At 47.7% G+C, this 18,739-nt stretch overlaps 1 protein-coding gene across 2 annotated transcripts in view; it reads right to left on the bottom strand.

Moving 5' to 3' along the window:
* AK4 (adenylate kinase 4) overlaps positions 1-18,739 on the bottom strand; it is a 39,868-nt gene that overhangs the window by 13,920 nt on the left and 7,209 nt on the right. Inside the window, exons 2-3 of one of the 2 annotated variants that reach the window (XM_018563083.1) lie at positions 18,122-18,376; positions 2,116-2,235 (exon numbers count right to left, since the gene is read on the bottom strand). In XM_018563083.1, coding sequence (XP_018418585.1) covers positions 2,116-2,235; positions 18,122-18,266 — 265 coding nt within the window. In that variant the 5' untranslated portion in view covers positions 18,267-18,376. The remainder of the gene's footprint in view (positions 1-2,115; positions 2,236-18,121; positions 18,377-18,739) is intronic. The other variant, XM_018563084.1, reaches the window with a different exon arrangement.

Raw genomic sequence — 18,739 nt, 5'->3', positions numbered from 1 at the left:
CCCCCCCCTCCCTCCCCCCATCAACATGTTAATAACATTTTTTAAACCTCCCATTTATATCTTATACTTTTATTTTAGACCCGGTGACATCATCACCGGGACGCTGTGCTTCTCTATGCTGTAACTGGTGGGAGGAGTCAGCGGGACTATTGAAAGACTGCATCATATGTGTCATTTTTGGATTTCCCCCCAGAGTTCCACTTTGAATTTCTTATCCCACCAGATGAACGTCACCTCATTTCTTTGCCGGCGTTCATCACCAAGATGGCTGCTATGCGTAATGATGTCACGTGTATACGTAATGACCTGCACACCGGGTGACACCGCTGGCTACACCCACTCCTTCACTGTATCTATGGAGGGAGCCATGGCTGACCCCCAATCTATCCAATATCTCTGTCTGTCTATCCAGTGGCGTCACTAGGGGGGTACAGCCCACACCTGGGTGACACCATTGGACGGGTGACACCAAAATGACTGAGGGTCATTTTGGTGTCGCCCCCTCTGAAAAGTTGGGCAGTTGCACCAGGGAGGAGGGGACTCGGCGGCATACCTTATCCTACCGGATGAACGTCCTCTCCTCTCTTTGCCGCCTTCCATCACCATGATGGCCGCTGTGCGTAACAATGTCACGTGTATAGGTAATGACCTGCGCACCGGGTGACACCGCTGGCTACACCCACTCCTTCACTGCATCTATGGAGGGAGCCATGGCTGGCACCCAAGCTGGACTTCCAATCTATCCAATGTCTATCTGTCTATCCAGTGTCGTCACCTGGGGGCGGGGTACGGCCCATACCCGGGTGACACCATTGGACGGGTGAATGTAGAAAAGTTCACTCGCACTCCAAATACATTTTCAGTCAATGTTTATTGACCTCTCATCGTGTCCCATCGACAATGTGACACGATGAGAAATCAATAAACATTGACTGAAAATTAACCTGGAGTGCGAGTGACCTTTTCTACATTCATTTATTGATTCCATCCGTAGTCACGCTTTGCACCCACCCAACTCCAAAGGGTTTTTATTTGCTCACGAGTGCCATGGGTTTCCGTTTGAATACTGAACCATTGGACGGGTGACACCAAAATGACTGACCGTCATAGGTGTGTCACCGCCTCTGAAATGTTGGGCAGTTGCACAAGAGAGGAGGGGGACACCTTATCCCGCCGGGTGAACATCTCCTCCTCTCTCTGCCAAGATGGCCGCTGGGAGGTAAAAGCGCGTGACGTCATCACATGCATGCGTGATGATGTCATGGCGGGGTGTCACCTGGTACCCGCTTCGGGTGTCACCCCGTCTCAGGACGCCCCTGCATCTGTCTGTCTATCTATCTGTCTGGATAACGAATGCAGCGGTCACATCTGAGGACAGGTGCGCTGCAATATATGACACTTGATGTCCTTGGGCTGAGTTACCCTTGAAGACTTCCTGGAATCAATGTTTACCTGTGTGGGGACGATGAGATATTTTCTATTAACCATAAACAGGATCTCACCGCTGACTGACGGCGTTTTGTTAAACTGACAGACGAGTGTTAAAAATTAAAGGGTAGCAGGGAAATAAATGACAGACGTCCCATTCTCTCTCCTGCGGTGGGGTGGGGGTGGGGGATACATTGTAACAGCTACAAGGTTCTGTTTTTATAAAGACAGATGACTCATCCCTTTCCGTTAATGTAACAGTCAGACACGCTCAGGCCGAATGCATGGAATATTCCACACAGAGCCTCCAGATTATCAGCACCCCCCTGACATAAAATCACTGCTTAAAGGGGAACTCTGACATTGCTCATTGTTGATGCAACACTGCCACTTAAAGGAATATTCCACTTCATACTTCATGCGCTGCAGTCCAATCAATTTTACGCAAAAAGGAAAAAATGTGTCTCTATTTTTTTGCACTGGAGCCTGCAAAGCATTGCAACCATGACTAATTGGAATTACGTCTCAGCCACCAATCGGCATCAGACCTGGCCTGAACCTGAATGTGATTGGCTGTTCCTGAACAGAATGAACATACGAGGAATGTGGAATCCATACATTGCACTGTGTGTATGAGAAGAGACGGGTTTCATATTCCCCCCGGGTGAATGCTGAGTGTGAATTTACCATCCAGTAGCCAGCCGTGCGTTGTCCTCTTCTCCAGCTCGGACAGCATGACGCGGGTGATGAGGTCATCGGGGACGCCGAGACCCTGCTGGACGAACTTCTTGGCCAACACGCCGGCCTCTGTGGACGGAGAAGAACCAAAAATGTTACCAATCAGGAATTTCGCATGCGGCTGTTCTGCAGAGGGAAGGCCCCAGTGCACCCTGGGAATATTCCCCTTGGTTTGATACAGAATGAGAAGAGAGAGATCTAAAGGTTATTAAAGTATTTGTACACCCAGATGGTAAAATCTCATCTTCAAAGTGCACTTATATTTTTTTGCACCCCCCCTCCTCTGACCTCAATGATCCTCCTCAGATCTGTACTTACCGAGATCCAAGGGCCGCCGCTCTGCTGTTCGGTGGCATCCGGTGCTGCAAGTGAGACGGCCCCATAGAAGTCTATGAGGCTGTAATGTGCAGGTGCGGCCAGCAGAGGGAGCACTGCAGCCCTGGATGGAAACAATAGCGAATCCATACCCGTCGGATCTTGAAAAGTACAGATCTGAGGAGGGGGATGGTGGGATACTTTAGGTCAGTGGAAGGGGGTGGTTTTAAAGTGAACTTAAAGGAAAACTATGGGGTCAGTGTTTTCCCCCATAGTTCTTCTCAGGGTCACGGGAGGACATAAACTAGCGTCCTCCTGTGACCCAAAGCTCAGTATACCGCGAGCTACAGCTCGCGGTATACTGAGACCGCCGTAACCGGGACGGATCCCGACATTACTCTCGAGATCCACCCAGCTGCGTGATTGATAGCTGGCTCTGCCGTCTATTGAGAGAGGAGGGGACATTCACTCGGCGGGATGAGGTATGCTGCCAGGTCCCCTCCTGACACTGCCGGGCTGACCGAGTGCCCGACTTTTCATAGGGTGTCAGTCATTTTGGTGTCACCCACCCCCAATGGGGTGCGGGCCCCACCCCCCTCATGACGCCACTGCATATAAGGTTCTGTACAGAAAAAACATATAAACAGCGCTCTCGGATGGGCAACAAATTAGCTTAGAGGTGTGTGTGCAGCCCTGGAAAACAGGAGGAGAACCTGTGGATTGTAAATATTCAAAAAACCAAGAAAGGGCGCAGAGAACACTGGCTAGTTAACAAAGTAGTGATGAAAAACTGAAGGTGGTGGCACTTACGTGTGAATGCCAGGATCTGGAGATGGACGGCCGGTATGGAGGATCGGGGCACTCCAGCCCCTCCCCTGTCACGGCAGAGAGCCGTGACAGGATCGAGAAGTGAGCGAACACCAGTATGACAGTCTCATGGTCACAGCTCGGCTACAACTATGAGTGAAAAGCCTTAACCCCATAGTTCTCCTTTAACTGCAGCAAATCATCCCGATCCTCGCTGGAGCCGAGTTCACAAGCTGCGGATACATTTCATTCTCAGCGTCAGCGAGTCTCAGAGTCTCGGCACTCAACGAGTTCATGTGACAAATTTGAGGTGAACGATCTACGTAAAGCTAAACTGCCTTTGTGAGTTCCTTCAAGAGGACCTGTGCTGTGGAAGGTGTACCCAGCAGGAAGTGTCAGATCTCTGCAGAGCGACCTCTGCTTCCCCGCAAAGCGCAAGGCTCCTGTTCTGCAGCAGGCTGGCAGGGGGCAGGCTTTTCTCCTCAAAGACGGCAAAATGTAAGGTCTTGTTCACACCAAATGCAGAGCAGATCTGCATGAATTTCTGCACACGCAGTGCAGTGTCTTCCAGGGCGTTTGCAATGCGTTTTTGATGTGTTTGCATGCGTTCCAGAGCAGGTAAACTAGGGCCTGCTGCAGTTTTTTTACCTGCTCTGGAACTGCTGCGACGTGAACTGGAGCTAAAAATACCATTGGAATACATTGGACGCAGTTTTGCTCCGGTCTGTAACTGCTCTGCTCCTGGAACGCGCTTGGTGTGAACAAGGCCTCAGACTCCGAACGCCTTTTTATTTTAACGCACCTCAAATCTATTTCACCGATTTAAACTCAAAGTTCAATCATTAAGCATGAAAAGCCTCTGATGCCTTTCGCGGTTTGATAGGCGGCCTGGCAGGCGACATCGGCCTTCCAGACTGAAGGCCACGGGTCTACGGGGGGGGGGTTAATTCCTCCACAATGTATCTAAACGGTTCCCTTCCAACGCCTCGGCTCTGAACAAGCGACAGATGGAGCGTGAGGGAGCGAGGAGAGCAGCGGGCTGCCTGCCGGGATCAGCACGCATGAAAAGAAGGGACTAAAAGGGAACGCCGCCAATTATCTCACACCAACAAAACATTCTTCCTAGAAACGCGGGGAAGTGCTGCGTTATCATTTACAATCCGCCGGCCTAACAAGACTAAATCCTCTGGAAGAAAGGGTGGAGCCGGCCACTTAGGGCGCTCTAATTATAGACCAAGTTGGTGTGCGACTCCGTGGCTGCGGGGAAACTGCACAGCCATTCGGTGTCCCCACAGTCAGTGACTACCCAGGTCTGTATTACAGGAAGCTCCGAGTCTCACACGGGACGACTGCACAGATCTGGAAGAAACACACAAAGCTCACCTAGATTCAAGAAGAAGTCACATGACTCTTGTATGAGGACAATATTTGTTTACCTTTTACCTCTTCATTGGGAAGTAGAGTTTATAGCAATCCGAGGGCTGAAAAATCCTTCTTTATAATCTCCGACGCCCTCTATAAAACTTCCTTTAGGATTATGACATCACAGTTCCTGAAGAATCCTACTTCTAATCTCCCACAACCTCTACAGGGGTTTCCCAGGTTCTGGGAATCCCACTCATAAACTACCACACTCGTTATAATCCGGATGTTGGGAATCTCACTCCTAATTTCTCACATTCTCTATAATCCAGTTATTGGGAAGCCCACTGCTAATCTATTATTTGGGGGTTGGGAATCTCCTCCCTAATTTTCCACACTCTCTAATTCGGGTGTTGGGAATCTCCCCCCTAATCTTCTGCTCTCTATAATTTGGATGTTGGGGAATCTCCCCCCTTATATTCCACACTCTCTAATTCGGGTGTTGGGAATCTCCCCCCTAATCTTCTGCTCTCTATAATTTGGATGTTGGGGAATCTCCCCCCTTATATTCCACACTCTCTAATTCTGGTCTTGAGAATCTTCCCCCTATTCTTCCAAACTCCCTAATTCGGGTGTTGGGAATCTCCCCGCTTATATTCCACACTCTCTAATTCGGGTGTTGGGAATCTCCCTCCTAATCTGCCACACTCTCTAATTTGGGTGTTGGGAATCTCCCCCCTAATCTTCTGCTCTCTATAATTTGGATGTTGGGGAATCTCCCCCCTTATATTCCACACTCTCTAATTCTGGTCTTGAGAATCTCCCCCCCTAATCTGCCACAATCACTGTAACCTGAATGTTGAGAATGCCACCCCTAATTTCTCACACTCTCTATAATCCAAGTGTTGGGAATCGACCCCTAATCTTCCATTCTCTCTAATTCGGGTGTTGGGAGTCTCCCCCCAACCTTCCACCCTCTCTAATTCAGACTTCAGGTGTTGGCAGTTTTCCCCCTAATCTTCCACACTCTCTAATTTGGATGTTGGCAATCGCACCCTACACTTCCACACCTTCTACAATACTGCTGTTAAGAATCCCACCCTTAATCTTTCACACTCTCTATAAAACTAGATTTTGGGAATCTCACCTCCAATCTCCTACACTCTCTATAATCTGGGTGTTGGGAATCCCACTCCTGATCTTCCGCACCCTCTATAATCTGGATGTTGAATGTGCCACCCCTACTCTCCCACACTCTCTATAATCTGGGGTTTGGGAATCTCACCCCTACTCTTCCACACCCTCTGTAATCCGAATGTTGGGAATCTCACACCAAAACTGTCACGTTCTATAATTCGGATGTTGGGAATCCAACCCATAATCTCTCACACCATCTATATCCCTGCTGTTCAGAATCTCACCCCTAAGCTTCAAAACCCTAAACATTCTGTGTGTTTGGAATCTCACTCCTAAATTGCAGGGCCACAACTGTCAGACTGCAGGTGATCTCTTCCTTCTAAATCCCGGGGGCCACATCCTCAGACACAGTAAGTTTTGGTAAATAATGGGGGCAATTAGGAATCACTCCATAGACAAGGCAGCACTATTATGAACATTGAAGACGGAATACGCAGATTCTTGCTGAAGCCCAAATGGGACAGGTTCTCTTTAAGGCTTCGCACGCACACGCTGGAAATATGTACAGACCATCCAGGTCCACACACACACATTCTAACAAGGGCACATTGTGCGGACCCAACCTTCCACATCGCTCCCGTTCTTAATTTAGATCCAAACAACTAAGATGAGCTTGTGTGACCTTTTTCACTGCAGCCTCTCCAGATCCTCCACTCACAGGGGCCCTGACATTCCTAATAAAATCATTACACCGCCATAAAACCATGACATAACCACTGCAACCAGAACCCACTTCTGGGAACTGTTCTGAATGTGCATGTAAAAGTCTGACAGGAATATGGTACAAAGCACACCCCATGCCAGGATTGTGACTGGGCGGGGGCAGGCAAATGCACAAAGGGTAGGCTTAGACCTCCACTGCTGGAATAGGCAAAAAGGTGCAGAGCAGAGGAGACCAACACAAAACAGCATGCCTACAAATGTACCTGCAGCTCTGGTAGTGACATATTACATGCACTGCTACGAATGAATCATGGCATGTCGGGAAGAGGTTTAGACTCTTAGAGGAATAATTGTTGCTGCAGAAAAGGTAGTCTCGGAATCCAAGGTAAAGCAGCCATCTTGGAAGGGGGAACAAACAATGATAAGATAGAAATCAAAAACTATCACAGGTGAGCTTAGAAGATTATAACTAGGGCTACAGCTAACAATTATTTTCATAATCGATTAGTTAGCCGATTATTAACTTTGATTAATCGGATTTAAAAAAACAAAAAAAACATCCATAATTTAAAATAAAGTACGCGGCGATACCTAACATTTGTAGTGCAATCGCTGTTTTTCTAGGTAGGTCAATCAGCAGAGGAAGGACCTGAAGGAGAAAGTTCTCCATCAGGTCCTCCTCTGCTGATTGACAGCAGGCAGTGGGTGGGTGCAAATGCAGGCAGTGGCTGGGTGCAATAGCCAACCTGCTATTGGCTATTGCAATTTAAAATATCCAATAGCTGGCTGGCTATTGTTTCCAGCCGCTGGATGGGAGACTCGGCGCCGGAACACTGGCTTTCTAACAGCAGCAGAAGAGGGGGGCACGGGGAGCAGCGGAGGCACAGCAGGAAGAAAAAGGTGTGTGTGTGGTTCGATTTAATCGATTAGTTGTTGCAGCCCTAATAACTGCTTTTTTTTTTAATTGAAGTGTTTTATGTATTTTAGATAAAATATTTTAAAAAACAGTATTCTGAGGAGTGTGCAGTGGATGGACGTCCTTCTCAGATTATCATATGCTGCTATAGTCAGTTGCGGTGTAATGCACCGGGGGGGGTGAAAACTGAGTGAAAATATTCGTTCTTAGAAGAAATGAATTGACATGGATAAGAAGCAGCTCTTAAATCCATACTGCTATACACTACTGCTGCACTATGTCTGCATGCATGTCCCTTCATACCACTACATACCATTGAGTTGACTTCATCAACAGGTGTTGTCACAAGGACTGGCCGACCCAGGGACAATTTCACCCTCAACGGGAATGTATGTACTTGCTCAAGTTACCACCCTCACAGAGCCTGCAAGTCAACATCTGAACAATGCAACATTATCATTGCTTGCTAGAAGCATTGCATGATGGGCGATGTAGTCTTGGGAAATGGAGATTGCATTACATCAAGCAGCAGGGAAAGAGATGCAAAGCAGGAAGTTGATGGAAGTGATGGGCAGATGGAAGGCAACACTCACTACATAAAAGGGATTTTATTAAGTAAGCTTTAATTGCATTATCAATAACAACTCTACTCTGTATTCCTATTACACTGCTGATATTATAACAGGAAAGGATATGCTCGGACTTTGCAACTCCTTTAAAAAGGTCAGTTGACTGAAAAGTGATGTTACAGTTAGAGGTTTAGCCTGACACTTTGTCACTCACCCCAATAATATGGTAGGATAGGTTTATAAGTTAGGGTAATAAGCTGCCATACTTGGAGGAAACACAGAGAGAACATAATGCCAATGATACAACTGGGGCCACAGGAAGCAGAGCTCTCTCCTCCCCCGCCGCCCGCCCCGCCTCCTGTGACAACCGATTCAGGATGGAGAGCAGTATACAAACACTGCTGAACACTGAGTGTTTGTAAATAACTGGACATAGTGTGCTTACTATGTCCCAGTTATGAATGAATGGGAAGTGCTCTACATCACATCCTATTCATTCATGATTGTGGACATAGTAAATTACACTACATCCACAATGTATGAATGGACAGGACGGAGCCCTCAGTATAGAGGCTTCCTGTTCATTTATAACAGGGGCTGCAGAACAGATTTAGTACTCTGTGTCCACAATCGCATTTTCTATTTAAAGGGGAAATATCAGGGGTCTGTTTACCCCCACCCCCCCATGACCAAAGAGGTAAGACTCTGAGCCAGCAGAAGCAGCGGGAAGGGATACGGTGGCAGATGTAGAGTGGCAATGGGGATCACAGAGCTGTCAGTACTGAACCATATAAGTAATCATATAAGTAACGATCGCTGGATAGAATAAGAATCAAGGATCGGTCACAGCTCAGATAGACTGTTATATTATATTCAGTTTGGAGTTTCCCCTTTTTCACTGCAGAGCTTGACGTAATTTTTTTTTTTTCAGTCGCAGAAGACCCAGATATGGAGAATTACAAGCTGAAAATGGAAATGCACAATCTCATTTAAACATTTCTCCTGCATGAGCACAATTTATGACAGCAATTGCACAGTTGTTACCAATTTTGCACATAATTAGGCAAATCGCTCATGAGCAGTTCCTATAGACCTCTTTGTAGGTCTTCGTCTCTTATAGGCACAGCCGCTGGGGAAACCAAACCAAAGAGAGTCTCCACTGTCCCTTTAAATATCTGTTGCTATAGGTGATCCATAATCCTTATCTCTAGAGGACGCTAAGCAAACTCTTTGCTGGCTGAGATAACCATGCATATTATCGCCAGAGGCCGCCGCTGAAGTGTTTATTCACTTGAAAATCTTATCTATAAAATAGAAGTGTGTTCAGCGCACACGCAGGAAGTGTGACTTTATGGTTGGGTGAAATGCCACAATTCTAGCTAGATGGTGACACAATTTTTGATATTTTCCTGTGAAGAGAAGAGATCAGCCCCATTAATCTGCGGCAAAGTTTCCTCTGACCACCGACGCTCCTCGCCACCTCCAAGGAGATCACAAACTGGACAATGATTGGATGGAATACGGAAATCCAGAGCTACACTTACCATTAAAGGAGAACTATGGGGAGGACACAAACTAGCGTCCTCCCGTCACCCTAAGCTCAATATACCGCGAGCTACATCGGTATACGGAGACGCCGCAGCTGAAGCGGATCCCGACAATTATGTCTGGATCCGCCCAGCTGCGTGAGTGACAGCTGGCTCTGCCTATCTAGAGGCAGATGGGGGAATCCTGTCACGGCTCTCTGCAGTGACAGGATCGAGAAGTGAGCGAACGCCGGTATGTGTTAAAGTGACAACTCTGGAAAGATATGTTCTTTTTTTTCCTGTTGTGCCCAATGGGACTTTTGCTTGACAAAAGACATGTGACAAGGGCTGTATGACCATTCCTTACTGTATCCAAAACAAAAAATAAAGTTTTGGCCTTAGATGCAAATTAAATTATTTGGCTATTTCCCTTTAATTGTTAACATGCTTTGCAACCATTTTTATTTCATGCAAACTGCTAGAAGGGTCAAACCAGAGCTGTTATCATTTAAAAAGAAGTACAATGCTGGGCGGGCTGCTCATTGCTGACATAAATTGGCCCCATTCACTCATAGGAGGGTAGATGTGGCCTCGGGTCACCAAGCTATTGTTACAGAGTTATTAAGCTGTCCAGCCGTTCTCTACAAATGTTGTTACTGCGTCTTTAATCCCAGAAGCACGTTGCAGTAATATTCCATAACAAGCATTGTCTCTTCCTATGGGGTGCTTGGCAGGAGCCCAAATCAAACTCCTTCATCAAACAGATCTGCCTTCCCTGGACTAAGGGGAGGAGATATATTCCTGTCTCCTGTCTAAACAGGAAGATTAATAGAGAGAGGCGCTGTGTTTACAGATGCAATTTACCATACGTGCCCCCTATTAAAAGCTGAACTCCAGTCAGCTATGAAAAAACACACACCATTACATTCAGCTATCTAATCATTAAAAAAAATAAAAAATAAATAACATGTATTTTTAAGGGCAAATGGAAGACTGGAGGACAGAGCAGAGAGACAACCTCATCCATCTTCTGTTGCTCCTTTACTGTCCAATCACAGGTTGGGGAGGTGACCAAGCCATATGGCTTTACTGCAGCAGACAAAAGTCAGGTCTAGGGGGACCTGGGCTCAGAGGATAACAAGAAACAAAGATATATGAATAGGAAAAAAAAAAAGATTGATCTCATCACTTTGCTGCTTTATCTTTCACTGTCCAGTCGCCTGTCATCATGCCCTGCTGACAGCGTGGTCTGGCGTCTGCCCCCCGCCCTTCCCCGAACACAATTCAGCACAACTACCATGAGACTGCCACCCCATGGTGAACATTCTCTGCCAGCAACCTCACCCCCTCAGGTGGCTAAAACCTTAGGGACAGCCCTGGGCATGCCAACCATTTCTTCAAGCTAGGCTCCTGTAATTGGTCACTGAAGATACCCCGCCATTTCCCCTCTGTGCTGTGCCTACACAAGGCTTTTTTTCTTGGCCCCCAGTGGCAAACAGAAAAGGTGGGCAATAGAAGGATTGAAGAGCACATCGAACCCACTTGAGTAGATTCCCATTGACTTCAATACTGCAGTGTGAATGACAGTTTTGAGGTTGTGTTTGACCCACTTTGCATTGCTTTTCTTGGCACTGCAGGCAAAGCGGGTCAAACGCAGGTTTTTACTGCACTTTGCTTGCAAACGCAAGTAGTGCTGCACTCAAATGCAAATGCCAGCACTTGTCAACAGTGCCCGCCTACCCAAACCATTATGGTTAACCTGCATTTGCCAACCACAGGTCCACTTTTAAATTACTGCTCAGGACAGTGTCCAGTCTCTGGCCATTATTTCTCCTGCCTGCAATTAACCGCCCGCCCCCCCCCCCCCCGCCCCCTCCGCCCCTTTTTTTCCCCCCCCCCCCCCAGTCTGTCTCAGATCTCACTCAACAGATATCCCTATTGCACGCTCTCCATCGGTGCAGATGACAGCCTGGCGTTCACTAGAGAAAAGGTTACACTGTTAGAAAACCAGGTCATTAAATCCCCAGCCGGCAAAACAAGCTGTTCATTGAAAGCCCATCAATCCGCTTACTTGGTTTCTTTCCCCAATCTTAGCTCGTTAACTGTTTGACTGGCACAAGTGCTGACAGACTTGTTATGGGTCATTCGTGGAACCATAGGACACTCAGGCAAGCCAAGGGGTCCAAATGGCTAGATATCCACATTCAGAATGGCCAAGGGGGCACAGATATCCCTGTGCAGCAAATAGGTGGGGGCAATAGGAGAAAATCCCCAACACCATGTTATTGCAGCATCACACACAAAATCCCATAATGTCCTGCGATATCGTCTCTCCACCTACAGGTGCCGGATCTGTACAGCTGCGTCCACACCAACCAGAGATATCTGCACCAAGCTACCATATGCTGCACTCAATTGTTTATTTCAAAAAAGTCACATCACCCGCCTGAGCTCCCCCAATGACGCGTTTCCCCATCTACTGGGCTTAGTCGTACAGTCTCTTATCTAAGCGTAAAGCAAATGACCAGCAAATGATTCAGGTACCACTGAAAACAATGGGATTCATGTTGTTGAGCATTAAAGAACGTAGAGAAACAAAAAAAAAAACCACTCTGGTGCCAATGGGAGCTAAAAAAATCTGGCCCAGCTAATCAATTCTTCCTCCTGGTTGGCCAAGAGTTGTCTGCAAAGATCACAAAGTGCCCATAGACTTTCACTCGTTGCCCAATCCCTAAATAACTGGCCAGACTGGGAAGGGCTCATCTACCAGCTAAGGAAACCTTAACCCAGTTCACATCTAAGTGATCAAAGGCCGCACGGTGATGCGCACCTACTCAATGCACTCACTGAGGGATTCAAACCTCCGGCATCCAGGTTTGGCTGAAATATTAGTTTTGGGTAGATCGGCAATTTTGGCTAAAGTGACATCCACACGTGAAGGAGGAAACTGATTACTCTTTTCAATATTATTCCTCCTGAAATGGAGTTGTTTGCCACACTGTGCCACTTGTTGACTTCAGATACCTCCAGGGAGGACACCGTCCCCGGGGTACACCGCGTACAAATGACAGGTCTCCAATTATCTGACTGTATAATAACAACGCGCCCTCCCAATCTCGAATATCTTACATTTCATCTCGGTTAACACAACACAGCGTCCGACACCACACGAAGCTGTCCACGAGAAGCAAAACAGGCCAACCACAGGGACGAGAGCCCAGTATGAGGAGTCAGTCATTCGTCTAAAGCTAGCAATTCACATTAAAATCTGATTGTACAATCGCCTTCAAATTTCCCAAAGTTATGTCATGTGAGGTCCTGCCTAAGCAATCCTTTAGCTTGTATTTAAAGAAACACGATGGAGATGTAAAATCCCAGCATATCCTCTCCTGTTATAACATCAGCATTGTAATTGGAATACATACTAGAGTTGTTCTGATAATGCAATCAAAGCTTACTGGAAAAAATCCCTTTTATAGTGAGCACTGCCTTCCGCCTGCCCATCACTCCCAACAACCTCCTGGTTCCCAGTGTGCTTTGCATCTCTTTCCTTGCTGCTTGAAGTGATACAATCTCCATATCCCATCAAGCATTGCTTCCAGCAAGCAATGATGGTGCTGAGCACCTCCCACAGCTCTACTCTCTCTCTCCTTGTGCAGGGTGACTTGTCTTGTCTCCGCTCCTCCTGTAATAAGGACCGCTCACTGCTGCTCTCTCTCCATGTGCAGGGTGATTAGTCTGGTCTCCGCTCCCTCCTGTAATAAAGACCGGTCACTGCTGCTCTCTCTTTCTCCTTGTGCAGGGTGACTGGTCTTGTCTCCACCCCTCCTGTAATAAAGACCGATCACTGCTGCTCTCTCTCTCTCCTTGTGGAATGATTAATGGTCTTGTCTCCGCCCCCTCCTGTAATAAAGACCGCTCACTGCTGCTCTCTCTCCTTGTGCAGGGTGACTGGTCTTGTCAATGCCCCCTCCTGTAATAAAGACTAGTAACTGCTGCCTTCTCTTCTTGTTCAGGGTGACTAGTCTTGTTTCCACCCCCTCCTATAATAAAGACTGGTCACGTCTCCGCCCACTGCTGTCGTTTTCTGCAGGCAGCCTGTAGGGGGTGAAGACTTCTGAACCCCTCCCACAACTCTGCTCTCTGCACAGTAATGATGGCACTGCTACATTTACAATTAGTATCTGGGTTTGCAAAGGCGTTTGGTGTACACAGAATGGATTTATACCCTTTATGGCTATTGAGGAATATATTTTAATGATTTAATACCCAGACTTCAGCTTTATGGGTTAATTTAAAGCTATATGACTGAGCTAAGCCAGGGCTGGACAAATCCCAGGAGCCAGGTAGCCATTGCCCCTTACAAATTATATCTGGCGCCAAGCTTTTGAGGTTCTCTTTAGTATTTGTCAATGGAGCTGGCACCTGGATTGACTGTTCTGGGTCATGAATTCCATATTTATTTGTCCACCCCCTGGATAAGCAGAGGGGGGAATTAAACATTTAGGATCATATAAGGGTTAAATAATAGTGAGGGGCAGCGACGTTTGCTCACATACTTTTTACTGTGGTTGGTTTCGGGCGTCTGCCTGTTGCTATGGGTTACCAGAGTTTTCACTGCTGCAGATGTCCCCGCGTCCGTTCGGCTCAGTTGTGCGCAACATATGGAAAACTACAGGCGAGTTCATCCTTGCCGGGCCATTGGCACTGGGAGTGGCACCGCACAACAGAAACATTAATAGCCTCAGTGACCCAAAACTCAGATTTGGCTCTCGCTGACCTTGAAGAAGTCATTTAGTTTCAGCGCGGCGAGAAAAACAAAACACAACGGCCAATCGGACAAAGCGATTTCTTCTATTGACGGGACCTGCCGAATCAAAGAGCACATCGCTGCCTGGGAGCGCGCCATGAAGCGGACACAGCCCAGTCATGAATCATTAAAAAAGCTTGCACTTAGGTATAGTGCTGGCAGGAATAAGGGAAGCAACATTATCCCCCTCCCCAGAAAAGGCACGCTTTTATTATTCGATCAGGTCGGATCAATTTAACCCCTTGTGACCCAGATTGTATGTTAAAAGGTCATCGTACGGCATGATGATCACAGCAGTGCCCCCCAGGAAAAGAAGGTACGGATACGTAGCAGTTCCAAAGTTAGAAAATTCCTAATGCTTCCTCACCTGTAAACCTGTCGGATTAATAATAAATTCCCCTTGGGGTGCGGCCGGTTATCTGCAGTGCCCAGGCACAGAGCTGGGATTCCTCGCAGATTTTGCCGGAGGTGGAGATTTCAAGCAGAAAGCAAAATGGATTTACCGCTGCTGGTTGCTCAGCAATGACAGCGTGATTTCCAAACAGGACTCCAGGCAAAACGTGTTTCTTTCTAGTGCAGAAGGCTAAGATCCTCTGCGGTCTCCCACTGGGGAAGATTTCCCAACACTTCCTGTGCCAAACATGTGAAAGAAAGGAAGTAGAAACCTAGTGAGGGGAAGACCGTTGTCACCGGAACAGGTGTCCCCATTGCAAAATATTCACTCTGCTACGGTAGAGGCACAACCATAAAATGATGCCTTTCCCCTCACTTGCCCCCCCCCTCCTCTCCAAAGTAAACCAGTATGTTCAGGGCCAGATTTACCATTAGGCAGAGTAGGCACCTGCCTACAGACCAGGGCGTCCCGAGGCCAGGTGTCACCCGGAGCGGGTAACGCATGACACCACGCCATGATGTCATCGTGCATGCGCGATGACATCCTTGGGCATGCACGGCCATCTTGGTGATACCTGCCGGCGGCCATCTTGGTGATGGATCCCGGCAGAGAGAAGAGGGGATGTTCACCTGGCGGGATGAGGTATGCTGCTAGGTCCCCGTCCTCTCTCCTGCAACAGTCCATGACCGAGTGCGCGACTTTTCAGAGGGGGGTACACCCAAATGCCCGCCAGTCATTTTGGTGTCCCCCCCCCCCCCCAATGGTGTCACCTGGGCGCAGGCCGCAACCCTCTTGTGACGCCACTGCCTACAGATACCCTCCATAGAGGGGTGAAGTGAGGTACCTACTCTGCCTAAAGCCCCTTGTTGTGTCAAGATACAACCCCGGCAATAGCTAGGAGTGTAATGTCTGTGCAAAATGCACCCTCCTCCTTCAAGACCAGCGGCATCTACCCTGGCGCTGCGTAAGCCTTCCCGGTAAAACGCCTGTCTGATGCGCACAGGCATGTAGGGCAGCCTTACGCAACACCGGGGTCCTTCTCTGCATAGGTAAAAGTCGGCGGGTCCCACGGCAGTTAGGGGTGCCGGCTCCAGCTAAACAAATTATCCATTCATGCCTACAGGCGCCCAAAATGGAAATCCGGCCCTGAGTATGTTACAGTGTTAAAATGGAACCACAAGACAGCAGGAATCCTTAATTATCTTTAACTTCTTTACAGAGCACGATGGGAACCCCTCAAAAAACTGGTGTGCTCTATTATGCAAATGTCTTCTCCGGCTAGGAATCTGATATTTTGCCCCGCCCCTTTCGTCTATTGGTTTGAGACGTCACCCATTACAGTGATGGGGTATTAGCAATATAAGGAAAGTGAATGGTGCAGGCCAATAGCAAGGCATGGGGGTTGCCACCAAGCTATATTTGCATAATGGCAAGGTTTGGGGCTCCCAGGGTGCTCTGAAAAGTAGCTGTGGGTGCTAGCTGTGCGTCGTGTTGCACAAACTTAGACTGGAAAAATTCACATCCAGATATTCTATAACTATTGTTGCAATCCAACCGAATTCATGTCCAGATATTACAGAACTATTGTTGCAATGCAATGGAGTCCATCTACATTTGATATTATACAATACACAAGCCCTGATGAAAGGGGGGGGGGGGGGAATGAACCCCCCAAAACGCCTTGGCTTTCTTTCTACTGATTGTTTAACCATCACCACCACCTTCTTGTTGGGTGTGTTCTGGTATACACTATATTGCCAAAACTATTGGTACACCCCTCCAGATCATTGGATTCAGGTGTTCCAATCACTCCATGGCCACACGTGTATAAAATCACGCACCTCGGCATGCAGACGCCTCTACAAACATTTGTGAGAGAATGGGTCGCTCTCAGGAGCTCAGTGACTACAAGCGTGGTACCGTGATAGGTTGTCACCTGTGCAATAAGTCCATCCGTGAAATTTCCTTGCTACTAAATATTCCGCGGTCACCTGTTACTGGGATTATAACAAAGTGGAAGCAACTGGGTACAACAGCAACTCAGCCAGGAAGTGGTAGGCCACGTAAAATGACAGAGCGGGGTCAGCGCATGCTGAAGCGCATAGTGCGCAGAAGTCGCCAACTGTCTGCAGAGTCCATAGCTACAGACCTCCGGACTTCATGAGGCCTTCAGATTGGCACAACAACAGTGCGTAGAGAGCTTAATGGAATGGGTTTCCATGGCCGAGCAGCTGCATCCAAGACTTACATCACCAAGTGCAATGCAAAGCGTGGGATGCCGTGGTGTAAAGCACGCCGCCACTGGACTCTAGAGAAGTGGAGACGTGTTCTCTGGAGTGACCAATCACGCTTCTCTGACTGGCAATCCGATGGACGTGTCTGGGTTTGGTGGTTGCCAGGAGAACGGTACTTGCCTGACTGCATTGTGCCAAGTGTAAAGTTTGGGGGAGGGCTGATTATGGGGGGGTGGTTTCGCAGGGGTTGGGCTTGGCCCCTTAGTTCCAGTGAAGGGAACTCTTAAGGCATCAGCACACCAAGACATTTTGGACAATTTCATGCTCCCAACTTTGTGGGAGGAGTTTGGGGATGGCCCCTTCCTGTTCCAACATGACTGCGCACCAGTGCACATAGCAAGGTCCATAAAGACATGGATGGGGGAGTTTGGGGGGGAGGAACTTGACTGGCCTCACAGAGTCTTGACCTCAACCCCATAGAACACCTTTGGAATGAATTAGAGCGGAGACTGCGAGCCCGACCTTCTCCCCCAACATCAGTACCTGACCTCACAAATGGTCCAACATTCCCATAGACACACTCCTAAACCTTGTGGACGCCTTCCCAGAAGAGTTGAAACTGTTATAGCAGCAAAGGGCGGAGCCAACCCAATACTGAACCCTACGGACTAAGACTGGGATGCCAATAAAGTTCATGTGCGTGTAAAGGCTTCCCAATACTGTTGGCACTATAGTGTATGTGAGCAACCTTGTTGAAACAAGTCAGCTTGAATAATGAGATGTTCCCGATATCAGCACCCTGTATGCACCACACACACACACGGCAGTCAGTTTAGATGACATTTTGTTTTTTCTCTGTATCTCTGTAGGTTGAACTCGATGGTGTCTTTTTTTCACCTGACTAACTATGTAACATTAATAATATTCCAAAATAAATGTTTTAAAACGTAGCAAAGTACAAGAGGATACAAAGTTAAAGTTCAATGTTTCCGTCCTTCAGATACAAATCGGTGAATATAATCAGTGTGAATCTTTTACATCACATAATGACACAGATCCAAATAAAAAAGGACTTTTCGGGGACCCACCAAAAGCCAACGAGCCCCCCGAGAACACCAGGAAACGTCAGTCTGTGCACAACTCTTCACACGATCATCCTTACCCGTGCCGGATCGGATGTTCTGTCTCAAGAAGTCGCCGCTGGACAGATGCTGCAGCCCGAAGTTTTTGGCGATCCTCTGGCACACGGTCCCCTTGCCGGAACCCGGTGGTCCAAGAATGACAGCTCTCAGAAGTTTGGACGCCATCAGAGGGGTGTCTGCAGGTCTGAGGAGTCCAGGACTCTTGCAAAGGGATCTGCGAGACAGCCAATAGGAAGGAGAATTCGGTTACAGCCTCTCACGCTGTCCCTGCCCCTCTTAAGATGCCAGAAGAAGAAAAATTATTTAACCCTTTGAAGGCTCAAAACACATCTGCCTTCTAGAAAGTTGCGGATTTCAAGCTGCGGGGGGAACATTTTGTGAAATCTGCATCTTTCATCGTCTATAACGTAATGTTATGTCCCTCTTTACAATAGCACGGGCTCTGCTGGGTCCCAGGGCTGCTCTTTCTAAGTCCCATCATTCAGCACAGCAGGAAAAAGAAAGTCAATGAGATTCAGTTATCTAGTGTCTACGAGTATAGGCAGCTTTGTCAGCTGCGACTTGTAGTTCCACCGAAGCTTGAGGCTTACAGGCTTTATATCCCCTTACAGGCTTACAGGCTTGAATATATATATATA

The sequence above is a fragment of the Nanorana parkeri genome, unplaced genomic scaffold (assembly GCF_000935625.1).
Source record: "Nanorana parkeri isolate BGI_ZX_2015 unplaced genomic scaffold, ASM93562v1 scaffold630, whole genome shotgun sequence".
In the NCBI taxonomy this organism is placed as follows: Eukaryota; Metazoa; Chordata; class Amphibia; order Anura; family Dicroglossidae; genus Nanorana; species Nanorana parkeri.
Note: the sequence above shows the minus strand (reverse complement) of the source record. Positions and strands in the feature narration are given on the sequence as shown.